The sequence below is a fragment of the Bombus huntii genome, chromosome 1 (assembly GCF_024542735.1).
Source record: "Bombus huntii isolate Logan2020A chromosome 1, iyBomHunt1.1, whole genome shotgun sequence".
In the NCBI taxonomy this organism is placed as follows: Eukaryota; Metazoa; Arthropoda; class Insecta; order Hymenoptera; family Apidae; genus Bombus; species Bombus huntii.
The window spans coordinates 26,726,114-26,752,580 of record NC_066238.1 but is presented as its reverse complement, the minus strand read 5'-3'; the positions used below and the strand labels follow the sequence as shown (position 1 = coordinate 26,752,580).

Genomic DNA, 26,467 nt, shown 5'->3' with positions numbered 1-26,467 from the left:
TTTATTTATTCTTAAGTCTCTTTATCATATACCTATATTCATACAGTTACAATATTATTTGTAATATTATAAAATATTAAGTTATTAAACACTAACTGGAGTTTTAAGTAAATGACATAATACCTATATACATACATGATTGTACCAATGCATAACGCATGTAAGAACATTTACTATACAAATTATGCATCTTAATTAATATGTAACATATTTCTAAACAGCTTCATACGATTAAAGTTACTATTTATATTTCATGTTATAATGATATTCCTTTTCTTTGTTAATATTATTGTAAATAGATTAACTTGTACGAATCAAATAAGAAAACCCGGAACGATATTCAGATTTCACTCTTTATTAAATATTTTTTAACGTAATATAAAAATATGTTTGGACCAAATAGGTTTCCTTATAATCACATTAAATTATAAAAATATTCCACATCTTCATGGATTGTATATTACATCTCTCTATCGAATTATTGATTCCATGATCGTATTAATGCATTCTATACAGATGATCATTCTCGATTTGTTCTAATACTTAATTGTATTTTTATGTGACTCGGTTGCTCGATGAACCAATTGAATACATTCTAACTACAGTTCAACTGAATAAGTTTTTAGTAAAATCTGGTAATAAATATTGAGAATATAATGAGAAGCGTTGCAAACGTCAGCGAACTGGAGGAGTTGAAATAGTTCCTGTGAGTGTACAACCAGTTCTCAATGGTTTCTTGATGGACGTTAAGCCATTCCAAATTTCTGGTTGCCTTCAATAAGATAGTCTGAAGAGTGTCTGGTTTCAATCTTTCCTTCGCCAAAAACATAATTAACTGTCAAGTAAAAAATGATTGCATACTATTAATTATCAATAACTGGAGAAACTTACTCAAAATGATACGTACTGCTTAGGCAAATATACAAGTTACTCGTTCAAAAGTTAATAAACGAACGATTGTTAACTACTTAAGTACTAAGCAAATTTCATAATTTTTATAGATATATTTACTAGTATGAAGTTTAAGTTACTACTATATAATGGAAAACCACAAGGAAGGAATATAATCAGCAATTATAAATCTCAATAACCAATTATTGAATATTTAAAAAATGTTGAATTTTGAATATATCCTTGATTATAATCATTTATAATATTTCATAAATCTGTTACCTATTTTGAGGACCTTTATATCTTTTGATATATCAACTCATCATATTTTTTACATGTGCTTTTACGTTGTAATTATGAAACTTTCTAATACTACGACAATTGTGAATAGCACGTTTAAACATTTGTTCGTATAAGTTTTCTTCGGATTCATTATGTATCTCTTTTCACTGTTGGCTATTGTAATAACGATTTTTTGTAAGAACATAATAACCAAAGTATACGTCAAATATATTGATTAGCCATCTTGTCCTTTTCAATTCTACTCTTATCATATAAAAATGATTGAAAACATTTATAAGTTAGATCAGACAAAGGAAACGTATGAGTGCATGAAGAAAGACAATTAGAGCATATTTCCATAAGGAAAAAGAAAAATTATATTAGAGGCTTTGTTAAAATTCATTTTGTGATAAAGACCGACCAATGCATTTAATTAAAGTAAAAAGAAATAAGATAGGAATAGAAATAAAGTTTTAAAGCTAATATATTTTAATTAAACGTTATCTTAATTAATTAAACGTACCTGTGTAAATTGATCCTTATTTGTAATTGCGCTTGCAATTATGTCAGCACTCGATTTGATGACGTCTTCGGCTTTGTTCCTGAAATCAAAAAGTTCTGTAGATTATACCGAATCAATCACACCTCGATATTATTTAATCGGATTCTCAACGATGAAAACAAATCCAATTGTCAATTACAATTTTTTTATCTTCTCAATTTCGTTAGTCAGCACTTCCAGAGCAATGCTGACACCCTTTGCATTCTGAGACACTACATTTAGAACTGCATTATTAAATGTCACAGTTGCATTTTCCTGAATGGACATGTGCAAGTATTCCTTCAGAAGATCTACTGACTCGGAACAAGCCAAGAGAGAAAGTAAACTCTTTTTTTCGTCTTCGTCCTTTGTTTTCAACAATTCGGTCAGAGTGTAGTTCCACACTTTTTTATTTGCAGATCTTATTCCATCGCAAAGAATATTGTTTTTCAAGTCAATGTCAAATCTGTAAATAAAGTAATTACTTTTTTTGCTAAATAATTCATCTTGCGCTATACATACTGACTATCTCAATATCGGCAATATCATTTAATCCTGCTTCGATCCATTTTTTGTGACTCAACGTCTTGCTTTCGTTTCAATCGAAAAAAAGGGTTTCTAATGTTTCAAAGAAACTTTTAGCATGCAATTGAAAACTGGAATAACGCATACTAATTAACGATTATTTCTCTCAATCATAAGAAATATTCTAGCGATCGGAAATGATATAGAAAACGGAATACAGTCAGGAATTTATATTATATACATATCATATATTATATATATATATATCATATACATATATTATATATTTATATGTTATGTATATACATATATATTCTTTAATTTTCTTTTACTATCGCGTGGTACATAAGTTTTCGTATAATTATAGCAATCATCATGATTCAATAAAATGCATTTACGTTTAACAATTGGAAAACAATATAATCGCAAGATTTGAAAATGATATACACCATCGATAAATCTTCATTTATTGTGAATAAGTTAACGATAAAAGGTAAGGAAGATTAAAAAAGAAACAAATGAGAGCAAATATAGCAACTTACGATCTACTGGAATTACTTAACCATGCGTTGAACTCTCTGTTGGTATAATCTTTGCATTCGTTAACGCCAGCTCTGCAGGCCCATTCCATTGCGTTTATCCTAAGAAGTTTCACAATATCGAGTTCTTCGCCTTTCTGATATGGCTTATACCTCACTTGACTCGTCACGGATTTCATTATTTTTCGAATATAACTCTGCAACGAGTTTGAACTTTTATTTAAACAGAAATAGAAAAATTGGTTACATTAGAGTAAAAAGATCTTTCGGAAGGAATATAATATGTGCATCCTTTTTATTACGTACATTCGATTTTTTCTGCCTATTATCTTCTGTGTAAAATTGCCTACTGTCTGTTTTAAAATAGAAAACGTGCAAGACCGTAAATATTATGAATGAACATGATATGTAAAAAGCTATAAAATATCCAAAGTACAGTACTCGGTTTAGTATTTAATAGGTAAATTAAATTTCTGTCTGGGTCTTAATCCCTTAGTTGTGTTCATAAAAATATGAATTTGCATAAATATTCGGAGTCTGCTTATCATAGAATGATTGGACAAAAATTACACTAGAAAAGATCGCTTGTAGGTATTTTTTATCGTGTATATAATAATATATGACTACTATATTATTTAGTCAATTAAAAACTTAATTTTTAAAATAAACTAAATTAATAATTCTATAAATTAGAAATAATTAAAAATTTCTCTATCATCAATAGAATTGCCGTTATTAATATAACTATTATGGAAAAATAGTTCATACCTACTGGACTTATATAATAACTTATATAATTACCAATATGAGTAATACATATATCTGAAATTATGAATTGAAATATTTGGATTCTTTAAGTCGTATTATATATGCATACCATAAAATTATTATATTGTACAGAAGTACGTAACATGTTGTGCAAAAATTGCATATTCCTGAAGGTCGTTTGCCAAGGCACGTAATCTGTTTCTCTCTCAAGGTAAAGTGTGAGTGTCAATGCAATCGTATAGTTCAATCGGTTAGTGCGAGCCATGTTTAAGGCATCATCGATTAACTGAGCACGGTTTACGACGTGGATATTCTCGTAGTTATCCGAATTCAACTGCATCGATAACAGTTTCCACATTTCTGGCTCATAGTTCACGCGATAATAACCTAAAAGAAACCGAGCAACTACTAATTAAAAAATAAAAGTATGTATGTGTTATTCATCTTGCAAAAGATTAGACCAATTCAGATATATTTATAATAACGGTTGGCTTAATTATCTTGCACGCTTTTTAAAAAATTTAATTAATTATTATAATTATTATTATATTATTATTATTATTATTATAATACATACACATATTTTTATAACGATGAGATATACTTTTACGGTATAATAAATATTTGAAATTTTTTACAAAATAGTTAAACCATTAAAAATTGATGATTTTTCAGACAATACAATTATAAATTAAGAACATGTTGTAATTGTTTGATTTATATATTAAAATATTAAATTATTATGACATTTAAAGCTACGATAATTATTATTGTATTGAAATATTTATAAGAATACTTTTTCAAGATTTGTAAGCTTCCTAGCTCGAAATTTAAATTTGCAATTCTTACAAAGCTACATAATAATAAACATGTTGTTTCTAACTATTACATAAACATGTTGTTACTAACTATGTAAAGATTTCATAAGTTTTCACAGCAACTATATTTTACGAAATTGAAAATTCATTCAATTTAAGTTGCAATTATTGGTGCGTAATTAAATCACTATAAGTTCCTGCATAAAAATAGTTTGTTTTTTCTACGCAGTAACTTAAGCATCAGTTTATCATTCAAAAAGTTAAAATTATTTTGTATTACATATGTTTTAGTTAATAGTTTCAAAACAGTTATGTATTAAATTTTCTTCAAATCTATTTATTAAAAAAACACTTATATTCTATTTATCGTTTTATAGGGCAAAAGATGATATTAAAAATGGACAATTTAATTTTTGTTAGAGGAAAAATAGACAATAAATAAATAAAGAATTAGAAGATTCACTGACTAAATATTACTTCCTAAATTCTTGTTTCAAGATCAGTAATTTGATCGTGTATATGAGTATATGAATTTTTAATTCAGTCTTTCTAGTACTACAATAGTTATACTAGCTTGATTATTCGAAATATATAACCATGAAACGCGCCATTTCTTTATTTCTCACATTAATCGTATCAGGATATTTATTATTTTTAAGCATATTTCATTCTAAAATGAAAATTATTGATGTTAAACCTATAGTAATAAATTTTAATATATGTATATTCAGTATATTTCATCCATATAAATAAAAAAATTCATTAGATCTTTGGAATTCTTGAATTTTTATATAGTTTGTTTTATATGGTATATTTCCGCTTTGGAACTATTTACGTATTCAATTTGTTACGAGTTCGAAAATATGTTACGTTGGGTAGAAATTATGCGAAATCATAGATAATGTGACGAATATAGTGCCCAATAAATCTAAAAAGAAATATGTTATTTCATGTATTACTACTGCTGTATTAATATTAGTTGTTGTAATTTATTAGTTGGAAGGAAATGGCCTCATACTTTTTAACAGGGTTATATTTTCAACTACGTATTCTATAAATATTAAAACTAAATAGGATCAAAACCCTACAATGAAAATGTATTGATTTCATTGTTATATTTTAATCTTACAAGGAATCACCCCAAAATCTCCCATTAATTGATGATGATAATCATAGTCTACTGTACTAGACATTTTTAAATATAGCCAATATTACACACCTGCTTGTTGTGTATTCACAATAATCCATCCCTCTGCCTTATTAAACTTTATCGTTTCATTACGGCCTGGTTTTAACCATATAATTGGAGTTGTATTATTAAAGTTCATGCTAGACGAGTTGACGTAAGTTATAGGCACCCACCAGTTTGCGTCATTTTTAGTTTCATAAAATGAAAATCGTTCTTGACTTAACTGCAGTTCATCGTCATGGTTTCGCTTTACATTCACAACCGGATATCCTGCGTTGTTCACCCATCCGTCCATGATTTTCCCGAACGAAGCTCCATCCCATTTTTTATTTTTTCCAAGATGCTCGAAAAGATTTGTCGAATTAGCAACATTCAGTGCACTGGAAAAATTGTTATCTCCCGTTAATATGATTTGTAGGTAAAACAAAAGACTAAAACTTTAAAAACCAATAACAAACATATGTAAATATCTTCTAAATGAAAAATGTTTACAAATATTTAATTTTTATTTGGGAAGTGTATATGACTGTAGAGTCACAATGACAAAAATCTTATTTTTATAAGTTATTGAACGATACTCTAAAAATTTTTGTCGTATTCTTTCAGTTCATAGCGTAAATTACCTATTTTGTTTAAATACTATCAAATCATTTTTTTATTGATCTTATTGAGCACAGAAAATACATGTGCTTCTTTTGGATACATATATCCCATTAGGTTTGTCATTTTTATGCTTAAATCGAGGTTGTAAATGTATATTTTAATCGCGAAAAAGGTACTAAAAAAGGAGTAGTATCGGAAGACTTGCGAAAAATGCTAAATATACATACATATCTACAATATGTATGAAAGCAGAATATGGGAATATGTCAAAACAAAGGACAAATACAATCTGTCTGACTTGCGAGATTCCCCTTTGCAAAATATTCTGTACAAAATATTATGTATAATAAGAAATGATAGATTTATAAATATGTATATCTATACATATATGTCGGAGATGAAAAAACACCGGAGCCTTTGGAATTTTGGATAATCCCGCAACATTGTAATCTAGAGTCTACTATAGCTGTAATTAAACAATTGTAGTTATTCAATCCGATCGTAATTGTTCGCGAGTTGTAATAATGAGCTTGGGCTCGAGGCGACAGCCAGTCGCCGAAAGTAGCCGCGGTCACGGGATGAACGCTTTGTCTAACAAAGGTATGGAGTAATTCTATAGCTCTCCTTCTCTTTTTTTTATTTATTTATTTGGATTTTACAATTTGTCCAGTAGGATATTTGGTAAAATGTTGTAGCTGTATACTAATATAACATGTGGGTGGCTACCCCCAGCGGGGTACCATCATCGTGTTTGTTAGGTTATATCCTTTGTGAGATCTGTTGGGTGTTTTCCTTTTAATCTTCTTTTTATGCTTGATGTGTCGACCGTTTCCGCTGCCAGTCAGTTTGGGTGCGTTGCTATTTGTTCTCCGTACCTTCTTGCACTTTTGTTGATCTCCTTCTTGTCCGTTGGTATTCCCAGGTCTTTCCGAATGTCTTCGTTCCTAACGTACCATGGCGCGTTTACTACTGTTCTGAGTATTCTAGATTGCGTTGCCTCTATTTTGGTTATATGGCTCATTGCTGCTGTTCCCCATAGTGCTATTCCGTAAGTTCAGATTGGTTTTATGACCATTTTATATATTTTTAGTTTGTTTTCTATGCTTAGTTTGGATTTTCGACTTGTTAGCCAGTACATTTGTCTCCTTGCCATCTGTATTTTGTCTATTGTTGCTTTAATATGCTGTTTCCATGTGAGTCGTGTATCTAAGTGGAGTCCTAGGTATTTGACTTGCTTTGTTTGTATTATGTGTGTGCCGTTTAGTACAATGTTTGGTGGTTTCTGTTTTCGCAGTGTGAATGTAATGTGTTTGCATTTTTCGGGGTTTGCTTTGATTTGTTTTGCTTGAAGCCACTTTTCTATTTCTGTGATATGTTCTTATAGTAATGTGACTGCTGTTACAGGGTTAGTATGCCTGACTAGTACCGCTGTGTCGTTCGCGAATGTCAGTATTTTGCTGTTGGTAGTTATTGGTATGTTGGCCGTGTATACTGTGTATAATATTGGTCCCACGACGCTTCCTTGCGGAACCTCTGCCTTGATGTCTTTGACTTCGGAGTATGTGTCCTTGATTTTTATTACGAAGTTTCTGCTGCTTATGTAGAATTTTATCAATTGGTATATTTGCTCCGGGAATTGTTTCCTGATTGTTTGTAGAAGACTTTCGTGGTTTATTTTGTCGAATGCTTTCTCTATGTCCCTAAAGAGGGCTGTACAGTATTGCTTGTTTTCTAGTGCTAGTATTATTTCGTTGACCAGTCTGTGCATTGGCTCTATAGTGGAGTGTTTGTTTCTGAATCCGAATTGGTGATCCGGTATTAATTTTTCCTTCTCTATTATTGGTTTTATGCGGTCGTAAATTACTTTCTCTAGTATTTTAGAGAACACAGGAAATAATGATATTGGTCTGTATGATGTAGTTTGATGTGGGTCTTTGCCTGGTTTAGGTAACATTATGATCTGTGCCAGTTTCCAAGGTTTAGGAAAGTATTGAATTCTTAGTATTGCGTTAAATATTACTGTGATTTGTCTTATCGCTTTTGGCGGGGGGTTTTTCAAGATTTTGCTATTGATTAGGTCGATACCTGGTGTTTTATTATTTTTTGTTTTCTCGATTATGTTTCTAATTTCTTGTGCTGTTGTTTTAGGTATGGTGTAGTGTTTGTCAGTTGATGTACTAGTGGTTAGCGCATCCTCGTCCGTATGATTATTATGGTTGCTGTTGTTGATATTATGTGGTGTAAATGTGTTGCATAGGTGGTTGAAAAATTCTTCAGCTTGCTCTTCGTTGCTTCTTGCCCATGTGTTATCTGCTCTTCTGATTTCTGGGACCATTTTTATTGTCTTCTTTATTTTTTTTTTTTTTTTTTTTTTTTTGTGGCTTTCCATAGTGAGTAGTTGTAGTTCTCGTGTGCAGATAGTGACTCAATGAACTTTATGAACTCGTTGTTGTTGTGCTCTTTTATTTTGTTTTTTATTTCCTTCGCAAGTTTGTTTAGGTGCTTTTTGTTTTCTTTTGTTTTATGTTTTTGCCATTTTGCTTTCGCTTTTCTTTTTTCTCTAATTTTTTCGAGGATGTCTAGTGGAACTGTTTTTGTTTGTCTGTTGGTTATTTCAGGTATAGTGGTTGCCCTTGCTGCTTCTTGGATAGTTTCTGTGAATGTTGTTACTGCTTGATCGATGTGTTCAGGTGTTTTCAGTGGGATGTTGCAGCTGATTTTGCTCTCAATTATTTCTTTAAATGTTTGCCATTGGGTGGTTTTGTTGCATAGCGTCTCTGTGTTGCTGTAAAGTATTGGTTTGTTTCTGTATGTAATTATTATGGTCGGAGGTAAGCTCAAGGCTGGGTACCATGTTTAGTTTATTTGCGTTCAGTCCCTTTGTAACTGCAAAATCTAGCAGGTCAGGTATTTTGCTCAGGTCTGTCGGCCAGTATGTCGGTTTTCCTGTGGATAATATATTGAGGTTATTATTTCTAATGTATTTTTCCAAGGTTCTGCCTCGAGGTGTGGTGATTCTTGATCCCCATAGTGTGTGCTTTGAGTTATAGTCTCCCGCTGCAATATACTTGTCACCTAAGTGTCGGAAGTAGTCTTCCCACATTTGCGTTGTGATTTTGTGTCGCGGCGGTACGTATACTGCTGACAACTGCAGGTGGTGCTGTTTGTCTGTACGGTAACGGTGGTTGCTTGTATATGTTCCTTACTGATCTGGCTGTGTAGGTGATGTTTAATGTCGTTTCTTATTACTACTGCCGTCCCTCCGTGTGCTTTCCCTGAGGGATGCTTGATGTCGTATATGGTGTAGTGCGGTATTTTTATGTAGCTTTTTATTGTGAGGTGTGTTTTTGAGACGAGTAGTATATCGATGTTATTGCTGTACAGGAATGTTTTAGTTTCTAGGGCCCTTTGTTGTAGGCCGTTAGAGTTCCAGGCTGCTATTTTAAGCGTGTCTATTTTTATTTTTTGCTCATCATGTTAGTAAGTAATTGTAACATGACTGTTATCTGCTGTATTTGCTGTCTGAGGAGTTCGTTTTGCTCGCTTATCATTTTTGTGAGTATTTCGGTGTTTTTTATGGAATGTTTTATTAGCTCTTTGATTTCTATAGCGTCGTTGCTGTGGTTGTTCTGTTCTTGATTGTCTGGGGGTGACGACTTGCGCGTAGCTTCGGTTTCTAGCGGTGTTGGTGTTAGTGTGGTTATTGTTCCTTGCGTGCTATGTTTTTGGTGTTGGCGTAGGTTCTGTGTTGTCCTGTTGCGTGTGGAGATTGTTGTGTGTCCTGTTACGAAGCGGCGGAAAAAGCTTGCCTTGGAGTTGCTTTCTTACTAGACAACCTTTGTAACTCGCTGGGTGATTCCCACCGCAATTGTAACATTTTACGTCGTTTATTTTTCCCGTGTGTGGGCAGTTCGCTGTTAGGTGTTTTTCTGCGCATTTGACACACGCCGGGTTCCTGTTGCAGTAATTTTTAATGTGTCCATATTGTTGACACCTCATGCATTGTGGTATGTCTTTTTTGTGCCTGGGTGGCTCGACTGTGATTAGTGTGTTTAAGATTTTTTTAATATCGAAAATTTCCTTGTTGTCATTTTTATTTCTATTAGGAATAGCGGTAGTGGTTGCTTCGTATCGTACCTTGTAATATTGTTTGTCGTTCTTGTTTGGTGGCCCATCTTTGCCAATTCGTCACTTAGTTTTTTTGTGTTAATTTTTGGGTGCAGTCCTCTTATAACTACTTTGTAGCTCCTTTCCGTTTTGAGCTGGTACGTGTGGTATATGGCATTTTTCCCCATAATTCTTTTATAACTTTTCTGTAATTTTCTGGTGTGTTTGTTTGGATTTTTATTTGTTCTAGTTTTGTTTGTTTAATTGTGTAACTATCCTTTCCAACAATATTGTTAAGTTGATCAATAAGCGGGTCTATTATTTGCGCCTCAACAAATATTGGTGGTGGTTTTGTGACGTGTATTGATTGGGTTGTGGTATTGCTTGTTGGGTCGTCGTCTGATTCTTCTGTTAGCGAGCTGAAGGAGTTTCTTAGCGGTAATTCTTGCAGCCATCGCTGCTTTTCCATATCTAGGTTGGCTGTTATTTTTCTTTTTTTGTTATAGCTGGCTACCTTCCAGCTTTCGTCCTGTTGAGTTGTTCTATAGCTCTCCTTAAAAGAAATATTCGTGGCGACACGCGACAGTAAACATTCCAACGGTTTCTGTCCCGTGGCTCGCCACACGCAGACCCCATTCTTCGGGCAAGATGATCACCAGATATCAACGCATCTCCACGGTTCATGTTCAGCTAGGACCGGTCACGAACGACGCTTCTCACTAGCAACTTTCCCTCAAGGACGTCTAGCATCCTTCTCTAACCACCAACATGGAAATTGACAAATTAATAACAACGTCAATTTCCCTCACTTTCCGAACGAAGCCCTCTCTCCACGAATCTGGTGATCTCATGCCTTTAGACACGCCCCATTATAGTTTTCCTTTGCAGCATCATCGTGACGGAAAGTCACTCTCTCGTGCACTCTCAGCAACTAGTTACGTAGCGTTTTGATCAGTGAATTTCTCACGCTCTAACATAGAGTCCAACTTAGACTTTGACGAAACAATAAATTCGTTATCCCGTTGATTGCGGATTCGTTATCGAACCGGAGGTTATTGTTATTAGGGTCGCGAGTGCCCAGTCGCCGCCATTAATTGTCAAGTCTGTAGTATCCGTACTTGTGTTAATAAACTGTATCTTTTTTATACCACAACGAGGGCTAATTTCAATGAATCTTATATATATATATATATATATATATAATAATAATAATAATATATATATATATATATATATACATACATATATGTCGGAGATGAAAAGAAAACCGAAGCCTTTCCTTGGAAATTTTGGAAACATCCTCTAGTACTCTAGCCTAGATTTTATCATAGCTGTAATTGTTCAAGATTTGTGATAGCGAAATTGGGTTCGAGATGACAATTGGTCGCCGAACGTAGCCACGGTCACGGGATGGACGTTTTGCCTAACGGAGTGGTTGCATAGGTTTTCCGAGAAATGTGGTTGTGGCGGCATGCGGCCTCGAGAGCGGGCCTAGCCACGTGTAATGTTGCCTCGGAGGTGCCGATGCAATGGGACATACATTGTATTAGTAATCAAAACTCCAGGCTGAAACTGCCTAGCAACGGCGTTTGGAACTTTCTCGATGCTTCCAACGAGTGTGCCTAGCAACGGCGTTTGGAACCTTCTCGATGCTTCCAAACGGGTATAGAAAACAAAATGCAATCGTACAGGGAGAAAAATCTCCACGAGGCTGGCATTCTTGCGATTGCCTTGGAGAGTGATACATCGAGCATTTTCGACGATCGCATTTGCGTCTAAGTTAGTTTCGCTTAGTAAGGAGTTATCCCGGTGACCGTGGATTCGTTTGAAGTCAAACATTGCTAATAGTATTATTTAATTTAATTATTCGTAGATCGTATTATTCATTAGGCTTAGTGTTTGTTAGACTTATTATTAGTTGTACTTATTATTTGTTAAGCTTAGTGATAGACCTGTATATACGTGTAAATAAAATCTCGGCTTTGTGAAACGATGGCTAGTCCACATGAAGAGTCGTCGCGCGCCCAAGATTCGAATCGTGATCCGACATATATGTCGGAGATGAAAAGACGTCGGGGCCTCTTTCTTTTGGAATTTTTGGGAAGATCCCCAATACTTTAGACTAGACTATTTATTATAGCTGTACTTAAATAATAAAACTTAGAAGTAGTTGTGTATGATTCAATCCGATTATGTTTGCCCGAGATTTGTGACGGTGGGCTTTGGCTCGAGGTGACACAATTGGTCGCTAAACATAGCCACGGTTACGGGATGGACGTTTTTACCTAACAGAGGTATGGAATAGTTGTATAACTCTCCTTAAAAATATAGTTGACCCGAGGGGTACAGAAAGGTACAGAGAAGCCAGTAAGTTGAGTTGTATTTGTACTGTGGACAAGTAAGTTTAGTTACACTTGAATTGCGGACACGTAAGTTCAGTTTGACTTAGACTTTGGAATTCGTTATTGAACCTAAGATCATTGTCATTAGCATCTTGAGTATCTAATCGCCACAGTTACTTGTCAAATTCTGTAATAATCATATTTGTACCAGTAAATATCATTTATATTGTATAACAACAATGGCTAATTCAAATGAAAATTCGTTACACGCCCCTAACCACAACGAGAACTCGACATATATATCATATAAATGACTTAAATATACGTACTTCTGCTTAAGGTATTCCTTTAAACCCTCGTGGAAAACGTTTTCTGTCAAGATGTGTGACATCATTCGAATAACTGACCCCGCTGCAAAGACATGGATATACATTAGAGATTGGTTTTTAATAATTCATGATTATTATTCAATAGTGATTATTTATGTTTATTATTCATTATTCAAAACATGCAGATGTAAACAATATCTAGATTCAAGGATCAAATGATATACATCTATATATGCATCTAATTTGTCTTTTTTATTTTTAGTTTTGTTAATTGCATTGTTATTAAGGATTGAAAAAGAGAAATAGTAAAAATTCTTTTCAATTTAAGCATTTCTCATGTTAAGAAATGCTTCACCAAATGAGTCGCGTATGTTTCATATGTGTTATTTAAAAATTTTGAATAAATTCACCAATAAAAGGTATACAATTTGACCCTTCACTGTTCCATCATATGCAAATATGTATATTACGCAGACCATTGTCGACTTATACCATTATTTTTTAAATTTCACGATAATCTTCTAACTACAAGGAGCAATGTAAGGTAGCAAATTATATTTATAATAATATTTTAATCTTTGAATAAATATCCTTGTTCTCAAATTCGATTACACTTCTTGGAAAGCAAAAATGATATTTTATAATATCTTTTATAATAATTAAAAAAATATATAATTATAATAATAATTAAATAAAATAAAATCTTTTATAATAATTATATTTTTTAGATTTTATAATATCAATATATTGCAATAAAACAGTAGGTAGGATCCTTTTCCAGTTAACTCTGTATGCGATGTGTGCAACAAATTTTTAACTTATAAATACTATTAACAAATAACGCATTTTGACCATTAATGATTTTTCCAATATATTTATTTTTTCTAATGCTTTGAAACTGGAAGATCCAGCGATTGTGATGTTCATCTTTGCATTAACGTCTTGAGCTTGGAAAATTATTTCCATTAGATTAGAGAAAATGTTATCATAAGGACAGAGAGATAGTCAATAAATTAATCTACAATCCTCAAGAAATTCTACATCTACAGTCCATTTTTCCATTAAAAAGCTAGCTTGCTATTTACAATGTTACATTATTATATTACTGTTAGATTGCTGTTTTTAAATATTCTATTAGTATTACATTTTCATAAAACACTTTTCGACTTTATCATCAAAATAATTTATTTAATGCAATACAATAAACCTACTTTTTCCAATTTTGATGTAGACAAGTTAAGTACTTATTTTTTAAAAATATTTCTCATATTTTTATTGACAAAATATTAATTTGTTTCAATGATCTGCGCTATGTAGGTTGTTATTCTTCTCTTTGAATGTTTATTCTTCATAGAAATTGTTAATATTAATAATTAATCAATTAATTGTCATACTAGTAATATATTCAAGAAATATAATCAACGCCATTCTAATGTATCTTCACTAGCACTCAAAAATATCCTGCAATATAATTAGAGTATCACAATTAATAATTATGTGTTAATAAATAATGACGACATTCTGTATTAGTATTATATTATTATGACAGGAAAGCTACTTATAAATAACTAATAGATATGCAATCAACTAATTTGATTTGTAGAGTGAAACCGGTTATGATATAATGTTTCAACAAAATTTTTACCAAGTCATTATGGAGAGTTTATTTATCCTCAAACTATATACATATGTAAATGTAGTCTGTAGTCCGTAGCTGTAGTCGTAAATGAAATAGAAAAGATTTTTCATACAATATAGTTGAATGAATTGAATCTTATAATATAATTTATTCAAGCAATAGTTATTCGAATCTAATAGTTCTTATCTTATTTCAAGTTTTATGATACTGTAGTATCGTGGACGAAAGGCCTAAGAGATATCTGGCGAACTATAATATATGTTACGACGCATGGAGCATCTGCATCCTAGCCGACGTTACCTGGCAACCAGCGGCCGACCTACCTTCTTCCCGACCCTCAATAAACTCGAGGACCCACCATAAATCATCAACTTCTAGCTTAATTGTTTCCACATGTTGCCAAGCAATCTATTTGTCTAGAAGTATTTTCGGTTTATGTCCGGATTTAGGAAAAGTCCTTGATTTTATTAGGCTCTTAAAAATCATGGAAAAAGCAGGTAGGCTGGGAAAACCCAACACATGTCCACCGAAAACGACTGGTTTTTCCCAGGAATGAAATCACCCCCGACCCACGTTGGTGGGAGACTTCCTCATCTCCTTCTGCATTCGCATGGGTCATACCCAATCGGCATCGCGGACGTTTACCCTCACTTCATTGACGAAAGGTGTGAATAACGAATCCGCGTTCTTCGTTCAAGGGACACACCCATCCTTAGCTTTCCTCCGACACAGCATCGTCAACGAACAGGACTGATTTCCCATCCTTTGTACAGTCAACATCCTTGGACCGGGTATACACCCGTAGATCAGCAACTACTTCTCCTGCGACATCAGTCAAGTCAACTACTTCTACTACGACATCAAGAGTGCAAGTCAGTCTTCACCAAGGATCAGTTCAAGTCAGTACAAGTCAGTCGTCACCAAAGATCCACTCAAGTCAGTCAAATACAGTCAGTCGACACAACATATCTTCATACGCGACAACACGAACAGAGTCTCAGATTGTACTCATTCGTCGTCAGTTTATATGAACCATTCAATTGTATTACACCGAAGTTGTTGGAGTGTGCAAATATATAATACCTGTTAACAGCAGCGTTATATTCAAGTTAACTACCCTTATTATCCCACAAGAAATAAGGGATCGAACGATTCGTGGCGTCGATTAGTCAATCGTAACGGGAATTTACGACTCCCGTTGGCGCGCTTCCTCGAGATCGCGTCTCCCCACGAACGTGCGAATTTACAATATAAACAATGTCGCGAGAAAGCCGAAGTGCCGACAGGACCAACAATGTACCTATAACGTCAATTTTATCAGAGGCCACCGCGCAGCCTCAATTACCCCAGAGACCCAACATAAACCTAAACTTTTTAAGTTTATTATTTCTGGTATCTGGATGGTTATGGATGGTTCTTGAAACAGCCTTTAGGTTGTTATCCTTACTAATTACGGAGAAAGCAGGTAGTTACCTAATGGGAAAAACCCAATACTTGACTAACGAAAAAGCTGGTTTTTTCCATAAACGATATTACCTACTAGCCGCGTTGGTAGGAGGCTTTCTCCTCCTATCTTCATTTATTAACATGACCTATAACCAATTGGCATCGTGGATCGTTACCCTCACTTTTTCTAACGGAAGATGCGAACAGCGAATCCGCGTTGTTAATTAAAAAGGGCACACTCACACCGAGCTTTCCTCCATAATGAGACGAGAACACCTAGGGGAAAAATAGACAAAACCATCGAACAATGAACAACTCTCCGATCAGTGTAAACCTGTGCTGTGAAATAAAGACAATAGTTGTGTTACGATTCAGCTATTTTATTTCATCAACCAACCTCTAAGTTTACGTGACATTTTGGCGATCCGTGCCAGGATCCATCAGCTTCAAATAAACGAAATTACGCATTTCGGGCTACGGCCAACTTTGAAGATTGAGGATCAGCGGACCACTGCAACAGAGCAGACACTTTTGACGTTTCGACAAAGGAACACCGCAATGGAATCTTTCCTACGGGCTAAACGATCAAGGTGAGCAAGCTCTGGACTCTTTTGCCAAATACAGGACGAGAAGAGACAGCTTCTCTAGAAATTCAGGTACAAATAGCACAGACAGTACAATTAGTATAACAATGGCAACGCCACGAGAAAATAAAACCGAAACTGACGCCGCTTCAACTAGTAGTAGGATAGACCCAACAGTTAGGGCTATATTAGACGCAATGCAGAAACAACACGAGACTTTCACACAACAAATTAGCCTACTCACACGACGTACGGGCGAAAAAGAAGAAAGACTCGCAGCAGAGATCGCACGAATAAACGATAAGTTAGCAAGAAGACAAATGGGAGATATATCAGAAGCCAGTCCCCTAATAACTATAGATGAAATAACCCACACCACTAAGGATCAATCAGTCTTTCGAGAACCTCCTCCAATACCTTAGACACCATCTCAATCATTCGAGAACAGAACTTTTCCTAGATGTTCTACACAACCAAAAGTAAAAGCTAAAGATGTACTAGAATGTATCTCGACACTAAACGGAGAAGATGATGCGGGGGTAGAGGAGTTTATCCAGGAAATACAAGAAAAAAGAACAATGTGTAGCGAACAAACATTATTATTAAAGATGATTAAAACAAAGAAAATTGTGGGAAAAGCCGCAATGGCAATCCGCAGTATCCGTATTACCGAATTCGAAACTCTGTACGAAGCGTTGAGACGTCACGTAGCTACTCAAACATCAGTGAGAGAACACCAAGACGAACTGAGAGATATAAGGCAAGGATTAACCGAAAGTATGCAAAGCTACAGCACCAGATTTCGAAATGCTTTTAATAAACTCCAGTACAGCATTACCAACGAGTATAAAAATGATGAACTAACTCGACGAGTGATGAACGATCAACTATACATGGACTCTGTGACCGACTATTTAAGAGGCCTTCGTCAAGAAATAGGGCAGGTGCTAATGGTTAATCCCCCCCAAATATCATCGAAGCAGAAAAAAAGCAATGAATATGGAAAGATACGTTCGCGAACACAACGGATGACACGACAAACAACCGCCACACCATTTTATCGTAACCAGACGTCTCGTCCAGTAAGTGATCGCCTCGCTATTACAAATAATAAGTATAATGAAACTCCACGCACACGAAACGCTCAACCAAGAACGAACAATTTTACAAAGTTTGGGAACCAACCATTAAGCGAAAGGACACAAACGAAATGTCCCAAATGCAATCAATTGGGACACCTTCCCAATCAATGTCGAAATTTTCAAATACCGCCTCAAAGAAAAGCCTCTCCAGGAATAAATCATATTCAAAAACAATCAGGATTAACAACGCGACCTCAGGAAAATTACCCACAGTACGATTACAATTACAAGAGCAACCAGGATTGCGATTCCTCGTTGACTCAGGAGCAGGAATCAACTTGCTTAAACAAGGATGCTACCCAGGAAGGATAATAATACCAGACACAAAGAAATCCTCCATGGGACATCTCAAATACGAATCTAACTCCAAAGTCAGGTTGAATTTATTCAACAAAAAAATAGACTTTTCATTAGTAGACGATAATTTCCCTATTATAGAAGATGGCATATTAGGCTTACCCGGTTTAGATCAATACCAATTCAAACTCTCCAATAAAACTTTGAAATTAGATGATAACACCCTTCTGCTACAGCGAGAACAAACCCTCGTACCAGGAGAAACCGTTCAAAAGGTCGTATACCTTGAAGGAAAGCCAACGCCAGTATGCCTTATCAATGGTGGTAAGTCCTCAGTTCAAGTTTCCAACATTATTGAAAATACAAACACCATAGATCAAATTCAAAAATTCAAATCTTTGATTCGACTATCGCACATAGAAAAACCTCTTAAAAGATTATTCTTTATTACATGGACGTATTTAAGTTAGACAGCGAAACATTACTATGTACATCTCTTGCCAAACATTCCATCAAATTAAAAGAAGATAAGATCATCAACGTAAAATCCTACCGTCCTGCCGATCATAAAACCGAAATAAATAAACAGATGACTGAAATTTAAACAAAAAGATTATAGAACCCTCCGACTCCCCCCTATAACTCTCCTGTCTGGGTCGTTCCAAAGAAAATCGACGCATCAGGGAAACAAAAGTGGCGAATAGTGATTGAGTTTAGGAAGTTAAACGAACTAACAGACGCCTATCCACTACCTGACATTGATGATATACTATCACAACTAGGAAATGCGAAATATTTCTCCGCTTTAGACTTATCCTCAGGGTTCCATCAAATACCCATGAACGAGGATTCAAAGAAATACACTGGATTTAACACACCACAAGGACACTTCCACTACAATAGAATGCCATTCGGGCTCAAGAACGCACCCGCTACCTTTCAAAGAATGATGGATACCACGTTAAGAGGTTTAGATTAACAATCATTGTTTCGTTTATCTCGATGATATCATTATATTCGGACAATCGATTGAAGAACATAATAAAAACTTAGCCATAGTATTCCAAAGTCTCAGGGAACTAGGTTTAAAAATATAACCGGATAAGTGTGAATTCCTAAAACCCGAATTAGAATATTTGGGACACTTAGTGACAGCATATGGAGTAAAACCTAACCCTGAAAAGATAGAAGTAATAAAGCATTACAAACTACCCAGAAATCCTGCAGATGTAAAATCATTCCTTGGGCTAGCTGGATACTACAGAAAATTTATTAGAAACTTCTCAAAAATTGCCAAACCATTAACAGAACTAACTAAGAAGGACATACAATTCCACTGGACTAACAAAACACAACTTAGTTTCGACACATTAAAAAAATGGTTGTGCCAAGCGCCAGTACTAAAATATCCCGACTATATGAAAACATTTACGTTAACAACGGACGCCAGTAACGAAGGTCTAGGAGCCATCCTTTCACAAGACGGACACCTTTGTTGTTTCATTTCAAGGACATTAAACCCCCCTGAACGAAATTATACTGCAACAGAAAAGGAATATTAGCTATCGTTTGGGCAGTTAAAAGACTTAGACAATAATTACTAGGCCGCAAATTCAAAATTCAAACAGAGCATCAAGCTCTTAAATGGCTACACCACTGCAAGGACCCCTCTAGCCGATTGATTCGATGGAGATTAAGGTTAGAGGAGTATGAATATGACATAGATTACGTAAATGGAAAGGAAAACACAGCCGCTGACGCCCTATCTAGGGTACATGCCATAACACAAACCGACGTTTTATTAAAACAATTCAGAGACTGGGAAAAATCAGAAGAAATACCAAAATTATTGAAACTAACATCTAACAAGGACAACTTTTTCCAATTAACAAAAACATATCTGGGCCCATATGACTGTATATGGTTACAGAAAATATCAAACATACTTAAAACAAATAGAAAGATAGGAATGGGAGACAACAACTTAATCGCACAAGACAAAACACACATAAAAAGACTTCTTTTATTTTTCAATGATCAACGCGACGACATAGAATTTGCTTACGAACCAACACAGAGTTTAAGTGAGGAAGAGATAGAACAATGATAGGACATCCCGGAATATAAAAGACGTACGACAGAACTAGAGACAAATATAAAATTCCACACTTAATGGACAGAATAAAAACTAGAATAGAAACTTGCGCGACATGTCAAACATCAAAGACTACTCGGGTAAGAGGAAAGGAAGAACCACAAATAACTGACACTCCATTAGAACCTAATGACAAAATCGCTGTGGATTTGATAGGTCCGTTGAAAAAGACCAAGATAGGAAATCAGTACATTCTCTCTATACACGATGAATTAACCAAATATTTGATACTTGTACCCTTAAAAACACAACAGAGCCAATCAATCTGGAACGCTTTACTGAATCATTACATTTATATATTTTCCGCACCCAAACGTATATTAACTGACAGAGGACAAAGTTTTATTAGCGAACTAATGCAACGATACGAAGAAGCATTTAGAATCAAACACATAAGAACCACTTCATTCCATCCACAATCCAAGGGAAGCCTAGAACGAACACATGCTGTAATATCCGAGATGTTAAAGGTATACAAAACGACAATGAAACAAAATGGGATCAAGACTCAAATTTTGTGTGTCTAGCATATAACACTATATAATCTAGTATATAACACAAAAGTAAACAAAGATATCGAAGAGATGAAAGAAGAAAAATTATTAAACCTCAACCTATTTTTAACGAAGGACATTTATTATTAGTTCATAACGATCATAAAGAACTCAAGTTAGATATTGAATGGAAAAAGTAAAAACCCCTTATTATGAAATAATGGTAAATGACTCGATTAGGAAAATACATGGTAATCGTATTAAACCTAATAAGGTTTAATACGATTCTATTCTAGGATGATCTTCACCTTCTTCATAAGTAGCTGTGTTATGTATTTTCTAGTTGATCAAGACAAAGAAGAAAAGTACACTTTTAACTAATTATAGTCCATAGAACAATCTTGAAGAAAAACTGAGACTTTGGAGGACCAAAATCAATCTTAGGTGGGAGGTATGTAACGTCAATTTTATCAGAGGCCACCGCGCAGCCTCAATTACCCCAGGGACCCACCATAAACCTAAACTTTTTAAGTTTATTATTTTTGTTACCTGTTTATGGATGATCCTTGAAACAGCCCTTAAGTTGTTATATGTTTTTACTAATTACGGGGAAAGCAGGTATTTATCTAATGGGAAAAACCCAATACTTGACTAACGAAAAAGCTAGTTTTTCCCATAAACGATATTACCTACTAGCCGCGTTGGTAGGAGGCTTTCTCCTCCTATCTTCATTTATTAACATGACCTATAACCAATTGGCATCGTGGATCGTTACCCTCACTTTTTCTAACGGAAAATGCGAACAGCGAATCCGCGTTGTTAATTAAAAAGGGCACACCCACACCGAGCTTTCCTCCATAATGAGACGAGAACACCTAGGGGAAAAATAGACAAAACCATCGAACAGTGAACATCTCTCTGATCAGTGTAAACCTGTACTGTGAAATAATGACAATAGTTGTGTTACGACACAGGTATTTTATTTCATCAACCAACCCTTAAGTTTACGTGACATACCGTCGATCCTTCAATCGAGTAGTTTCGCGGAAAAGGCCTGCGTGGCCCTGGCCATGTAACATCATTCCACATCAGAGACCAGGTCGCACACCGAGGGCAAGATGGCAACCAGATGTCTACACATCCTTACTGCGAACCCTCAATAATCTTAAGGACCCACCATAAATCTTGGCATTTTCATGGTTAACGTCTTTCAGATCAAAAACAATCTTTTATTCCGAGTGTTCTTTACATTTTTGTTTACTACGGGAAGATACGGGAATGTGAGTTTTCTCGCATTCGGTATCTTCCGTTAGCAACTTTTTCTCAAGGGCGGTTAGCACCCTTCCTCATCCACCAACCTAGAAAATCAGCTAATTGACAGCGAAGTCTATTTCCCTCACTTTCCTAATGAAAACTTGCCCTTAACAAATCAGCTCTTTTCGTGTCCTTAGACCCACCCATCACTAACTTTCCTCCGCCACATCGTCACTAAACTTGATTGATTTTTCATCTTTCGAACAGTTAACATCTCTTTACCGGGTTTCTACCCTTAGATCAGTCGCCTACTTAATTTATATAAAGTTGCTAGAGTAAAGTGTAATATATATGTGTTAATTCAGTGTATACTAAATTGTGACTATTAAGTGCATAATAAAGTGTAATAAAAAGAAAGTTAATAGTTGTGTTTCGGCTCAACCTTGTTATTTTTATATAATCTGTTGTGAGTTGTGATTTGTGATTTTACGCGATGCTAAGGGAGAAAGACGAATTAACAGTCAGAATGTTAGTTGAGAAGTTAGAAAGTGTGAGTTGAGAAGTCAAAGAGTGTCAATCGAGAAGTCAGTGTGCAAATTGCGTTGTCGAGAGAGTGTGGTCCGCGTAAGAGAGAACGTTGTATCCGTGATGACGAGAGTTGCAAATTAACTATTTAGTTGTCTAAATTATGGTATATAGTATACATTATTGTATATAGTTCACGTTAAATAACCATCCTTTCCTTTTTAACCAACATCTGTTTAATCCATTTATTGTAAGTAAATTAGTTGTAGTAAAGATCCTACAATACTGTTGGTGAACTTTCAGGAGAATAATTACATTTTACTATTTATTGAGAGATATTTACGAGAAGATAATATATGCTGTTTTTGATCATAAGTTGCTCATTTACTTACTTAGTTTATTAACATTAATTTTCTTCTGTTGCAAATCGGCTAAGGTGTGCGAACACTTAAAATGCTTCATGAAAGTATGTGAACACTTGCCGTAGAAAATTTTTGAAAATTATGGATGGATATATTGTGTCCGTTACTCGAAACTTTTTAAAATTTCATTAATGAAACATAACTACCTGATTATGTTGGTAAAATTTGTAATTAACTCAAAAGTATAATTAGCAGTAATTTATTGCAAGAAATACACTTATTGCTAGTAAAAAATTAATGAACAGCGTAAACAGTGTAATGAATAATTGACTGTTGGAATACTTGGTTAATCTTTGCGAAGCCTATACTTGTAATAAATATTTTGTAACTTTCTATTTAAATATTTTATCAAAAGATCTTTTTATAAATCGTACCAATATAATAATGACAGTCGTATCTCATGACAATGCCTAAAGAAATTTCAAATGTATAATATATTATTTTGTATAATATATTCATACGAGTTCATATACTTTCGCGAATTATAGTGTATGTATTGTACTTCATGAGCAATAGTGTGTGTATTTTATTTCGATGATTCTATATGAAAAATTTAAATTCTGTAAAAATTACAAACAGATCCGTTATAGGACGACTCCTAACTATTTATCGTCGAAAGTCTCACCTTTTATCTTTTGCCTGATAATGTTTAGGCCTAAGGTTTAATATATGAATTAATTGATAAGATACGTAGGTACCTATTATCTCTTACCCTTGACATTAGCCAATAAGTAGAAACTGTTGAAGCTCACATCGTATTCGTTTATATCTTTTATCTGATGTTAAAAATGTTGCGTCGAACTTTGCTCTTAATATTCTCGAACATATGTATTGGGAATTACTTCTAATAACAATGAGAAAATCTCTTACCTTTCTGATACGCAATATTGTCGAACAAGCTACTAATTTCTTGAGACGTCTTCGCGTTCTTGTTCATGGGACGCGGATTTTCGCCTGCATCTGCAATGAAAGCGTTTCCTTGTATGTTGTCAACGACAAACACTTCGTCTAATCGCCATTCGGGTAGTACCTACAAATATATTACAAATGTACTAGATATGATACAAGAATACGTTTAAAGTACTCGGCGAGAATTTAATGATAAAAGATATACTAGTTGTTAATTGATGTAGAGGTCAGAAACATACATAGAATGTGTAGCTATATTAATAGTCATATAAAATATGAGCAACTGAGAATTAAAATTTTGAATGCAACAAAAATTTATTATCCAGTTTATAACAATTCCCTTATAACAAATTAATAGAATATAAGTAGAAGATTTATTTATTACACTTACCTTATGAGTAATAATGTATTGGAAGTAGTCTGCAAATCCTTCATTCAACCAAATCCACGTCCACCATTCTGGACTAACTAGATTTCCAAACCACTGATGTGTAAATTCGTGGGCTATAATCGTAGTTATACTTTGCTTCGTACGAGTTGTGGTAACACCGTCTTGATAAAGGAGAGCGGACTCCCTGAAATGAAAAGTTTCGATTGAAGTCTGCCATCAAAAGTATAATATATTTTAAATAGATTTTAATATTGCATTAACTGCAGATCTATACATGAGATATGATTACTTTTAAAATTTATTTACTGTCATTGAGATTTTTACTTAGAATTTTCTTAATCTGGAATTTAGGGCGAGGCTCTTTATATTTGAGACAATTTAAAAGAATGTGTTTAACGGTAGCTTAGCAATTATAAACGTTATTCTAAACAGATTTCTAAACTAGATATGCATATGTATAAACCTCATGTAGACAAAAAGCCATGATATTTGGTTTTCTTAAAAATAAAATTTCTAATTTTAAGAAAGCATACTATTAAAACTCTACTGATATGTTATATGTTTGATTCATCATCCGATCCTAAAAACTCTTATACGCTTTGGTCGAACATTCGATGAGTTCGCCGTTGAAATTTGAACTTTGACCTGTTAAATCGAATTGTGATCTTGACCAACGTTGATTACGGGCTGCAACAATTACCTGTAAGTGACGAGACCCCAATTCTCCATAGCGCCTGCCGAAAAGTCCTTCAGCGATACTTGATCCATTTTTGGTACATAATGGGTGAAATTGATTGCGGTATATTCATTTAAAGCGTCTAGCAATTTTTTACCCTTTTCTAAGGCGTAATGTGTCTGATTCACTGCCTGTGGCTTAGTACACACTCTGAACATGCCATCTTCGTTGCATTCATAATTGGAGACTATGAATGCCACTAAATAAGTGGACATCCGTGGAGTTGTTTTGAACTTAGTTGTCTTCATGTCGTTTTCCACTTTTAGTTCTTCAACTGGCATGTTCGAAATCGCATGGTAAGATTTCGGATGGGTTAGAGAAATGTTGAAGTGTGCCTTGAAAGCAGGCTCATCCCAACAAGGGAACGCTAACCGTGCACCTGTTGGCTCGAAATGAGTCGCAGCCACATATCTGCAACATGAAAATAAAGTTCTCGAAATGCAACAGTCAGTCGTAATTTTTCTTTACGCTTTATTAACCCCTTAACCTACAACTACAGGTATAGCCCGTAGTACGATGATCGGGCCAAATGTAAATTCTCGAACGTAAATCGTAGGTTAAGGGGTTAAGCGAAATGATGATGTGCAAAATTTTTTTGGCCAATTAGATTCAAAATGAATAATTTAACTAATTTTAAATAATATTACATAACTACCTAACAGCGTTTATTTCTTGTATTGGTTTCTTTTATTTATCATGCGCTTATACTCAATATTATCAAAATTCTTTTGAATATCAATGAAAAATTGCAAAATGAATACAAAGTGAAAAATTTATCTAAGAGGTGACTTGCGAACTATATAAGAAGGTATTCTTACATTAGATTGCCATTTTTGTCGGCAGATCTGCTCCTGTAAAATCCTCTTAATTGATCGTTCACGACTCCGGAATAGCTCACAGTAAGCAAGTAGTTGTTTCCCTTCTTAAGCTTGTCATCAAGCATGATAATTAAAAATTCATGTACGTCGTCATATACAGTACTATTCAGCTTAATAGCGGTTTTATTTGAATGGTACAGGCTAATATTCTTTACAGTGAGGTTCTTCATGTTCAGTGTTATTGACCGGACATCCTGTATTTCAGCTACAATGTCGATCTTCACTTCACCGGTAAATTTGAAGTCTGTTTCTGATAAATTTGAATTCAAATTCACTGTCAAATTTAGCTCATAAAAATTTGGCTTGATTTCTACTGGTAGTCTATAGCTTAAATCGTCGACTTGAGAGCTGATCACGTCTCCAAGTAGAAGATTCGGGAACATCAGATTGATAAGGAACAGTATCAATATTCTTGCCATCTTGGATCGATTCGGCAAATAAGCGCATCCACTGGATGACCCACAGTTCGTTTATTTTCTATTTTGTAAAGTATATTATTTATTTATATATTATTATTTCGGCTCGTGAATGTTGATGAAATTTCTTTACTCGATTTTACTTGTAAATCACGCGAAACGTTAATTTGGGCGTATGTAATTAAATACTACGCCAGAATCATTTGTAACCTGCCATAGATTTTCAATGTACATACGTATCTAAC

The 26,467-nt window shown here is 34.4% G+C and overlaps 1 protein-coding gene across 1 annotated transcript; it reads right to left on the bottom strand.

Moving 5' to 3' along the window:
- Nucleotides 1-26,467, bottom strand: LOC126866464 (aminopeptidase N-like). The gene is made up of 11 exons (XM_050620062.1): nt 25,747-26,467; nt 24,893-25,339; nt 24,193-24,376; nt 23,763-23,922; nt 12,935-13,016; nt 5,584-5,933; nt 3,656-3,933; nt 2,782-2,975; nt 1,875-2,180; nt 1,697-1,775; nt 1-835 (listed from the first exon to the last, which is right to left on the bottom strand). The coding sequence occupies exons 1-11, from the start codon at nt 26,223-26,225 to the stop codon at nt 623-625; spliced, it is 2,772 nt and encodes a 923-aa protein (XP_050476019.1). The 5' UTR covers nt 26,226-26,467; the 3' UTR covers nt 1-622.

What these genes read in the sequence shown, in the direction of transcription:
- LOC126866464 (XM_050620062.1), bottom strand. Translation starts at nt 26,225, where the DNA reads ATGGCAAGAATATTGATACTGTTCCTTATCAATCTGATGTTCCCGAAT. An exon ending in AATACATTATTACTCATAAG is followed by an intron (nt 23,923 to 24,192) that starts GTAAGTGTAATA and finishes ATATATTTGTAG; the next exon opens with GTACTACCCGAATGGCGATT. An exon ending in ATAAGGATCAATTTACACAG is followed by an intron (nt 836 to 1,696) that starts GTACGTTTAATT and finishes TTTACTTGACAG; the next exon opens with TTAATTATGTTTTTGGCGAA.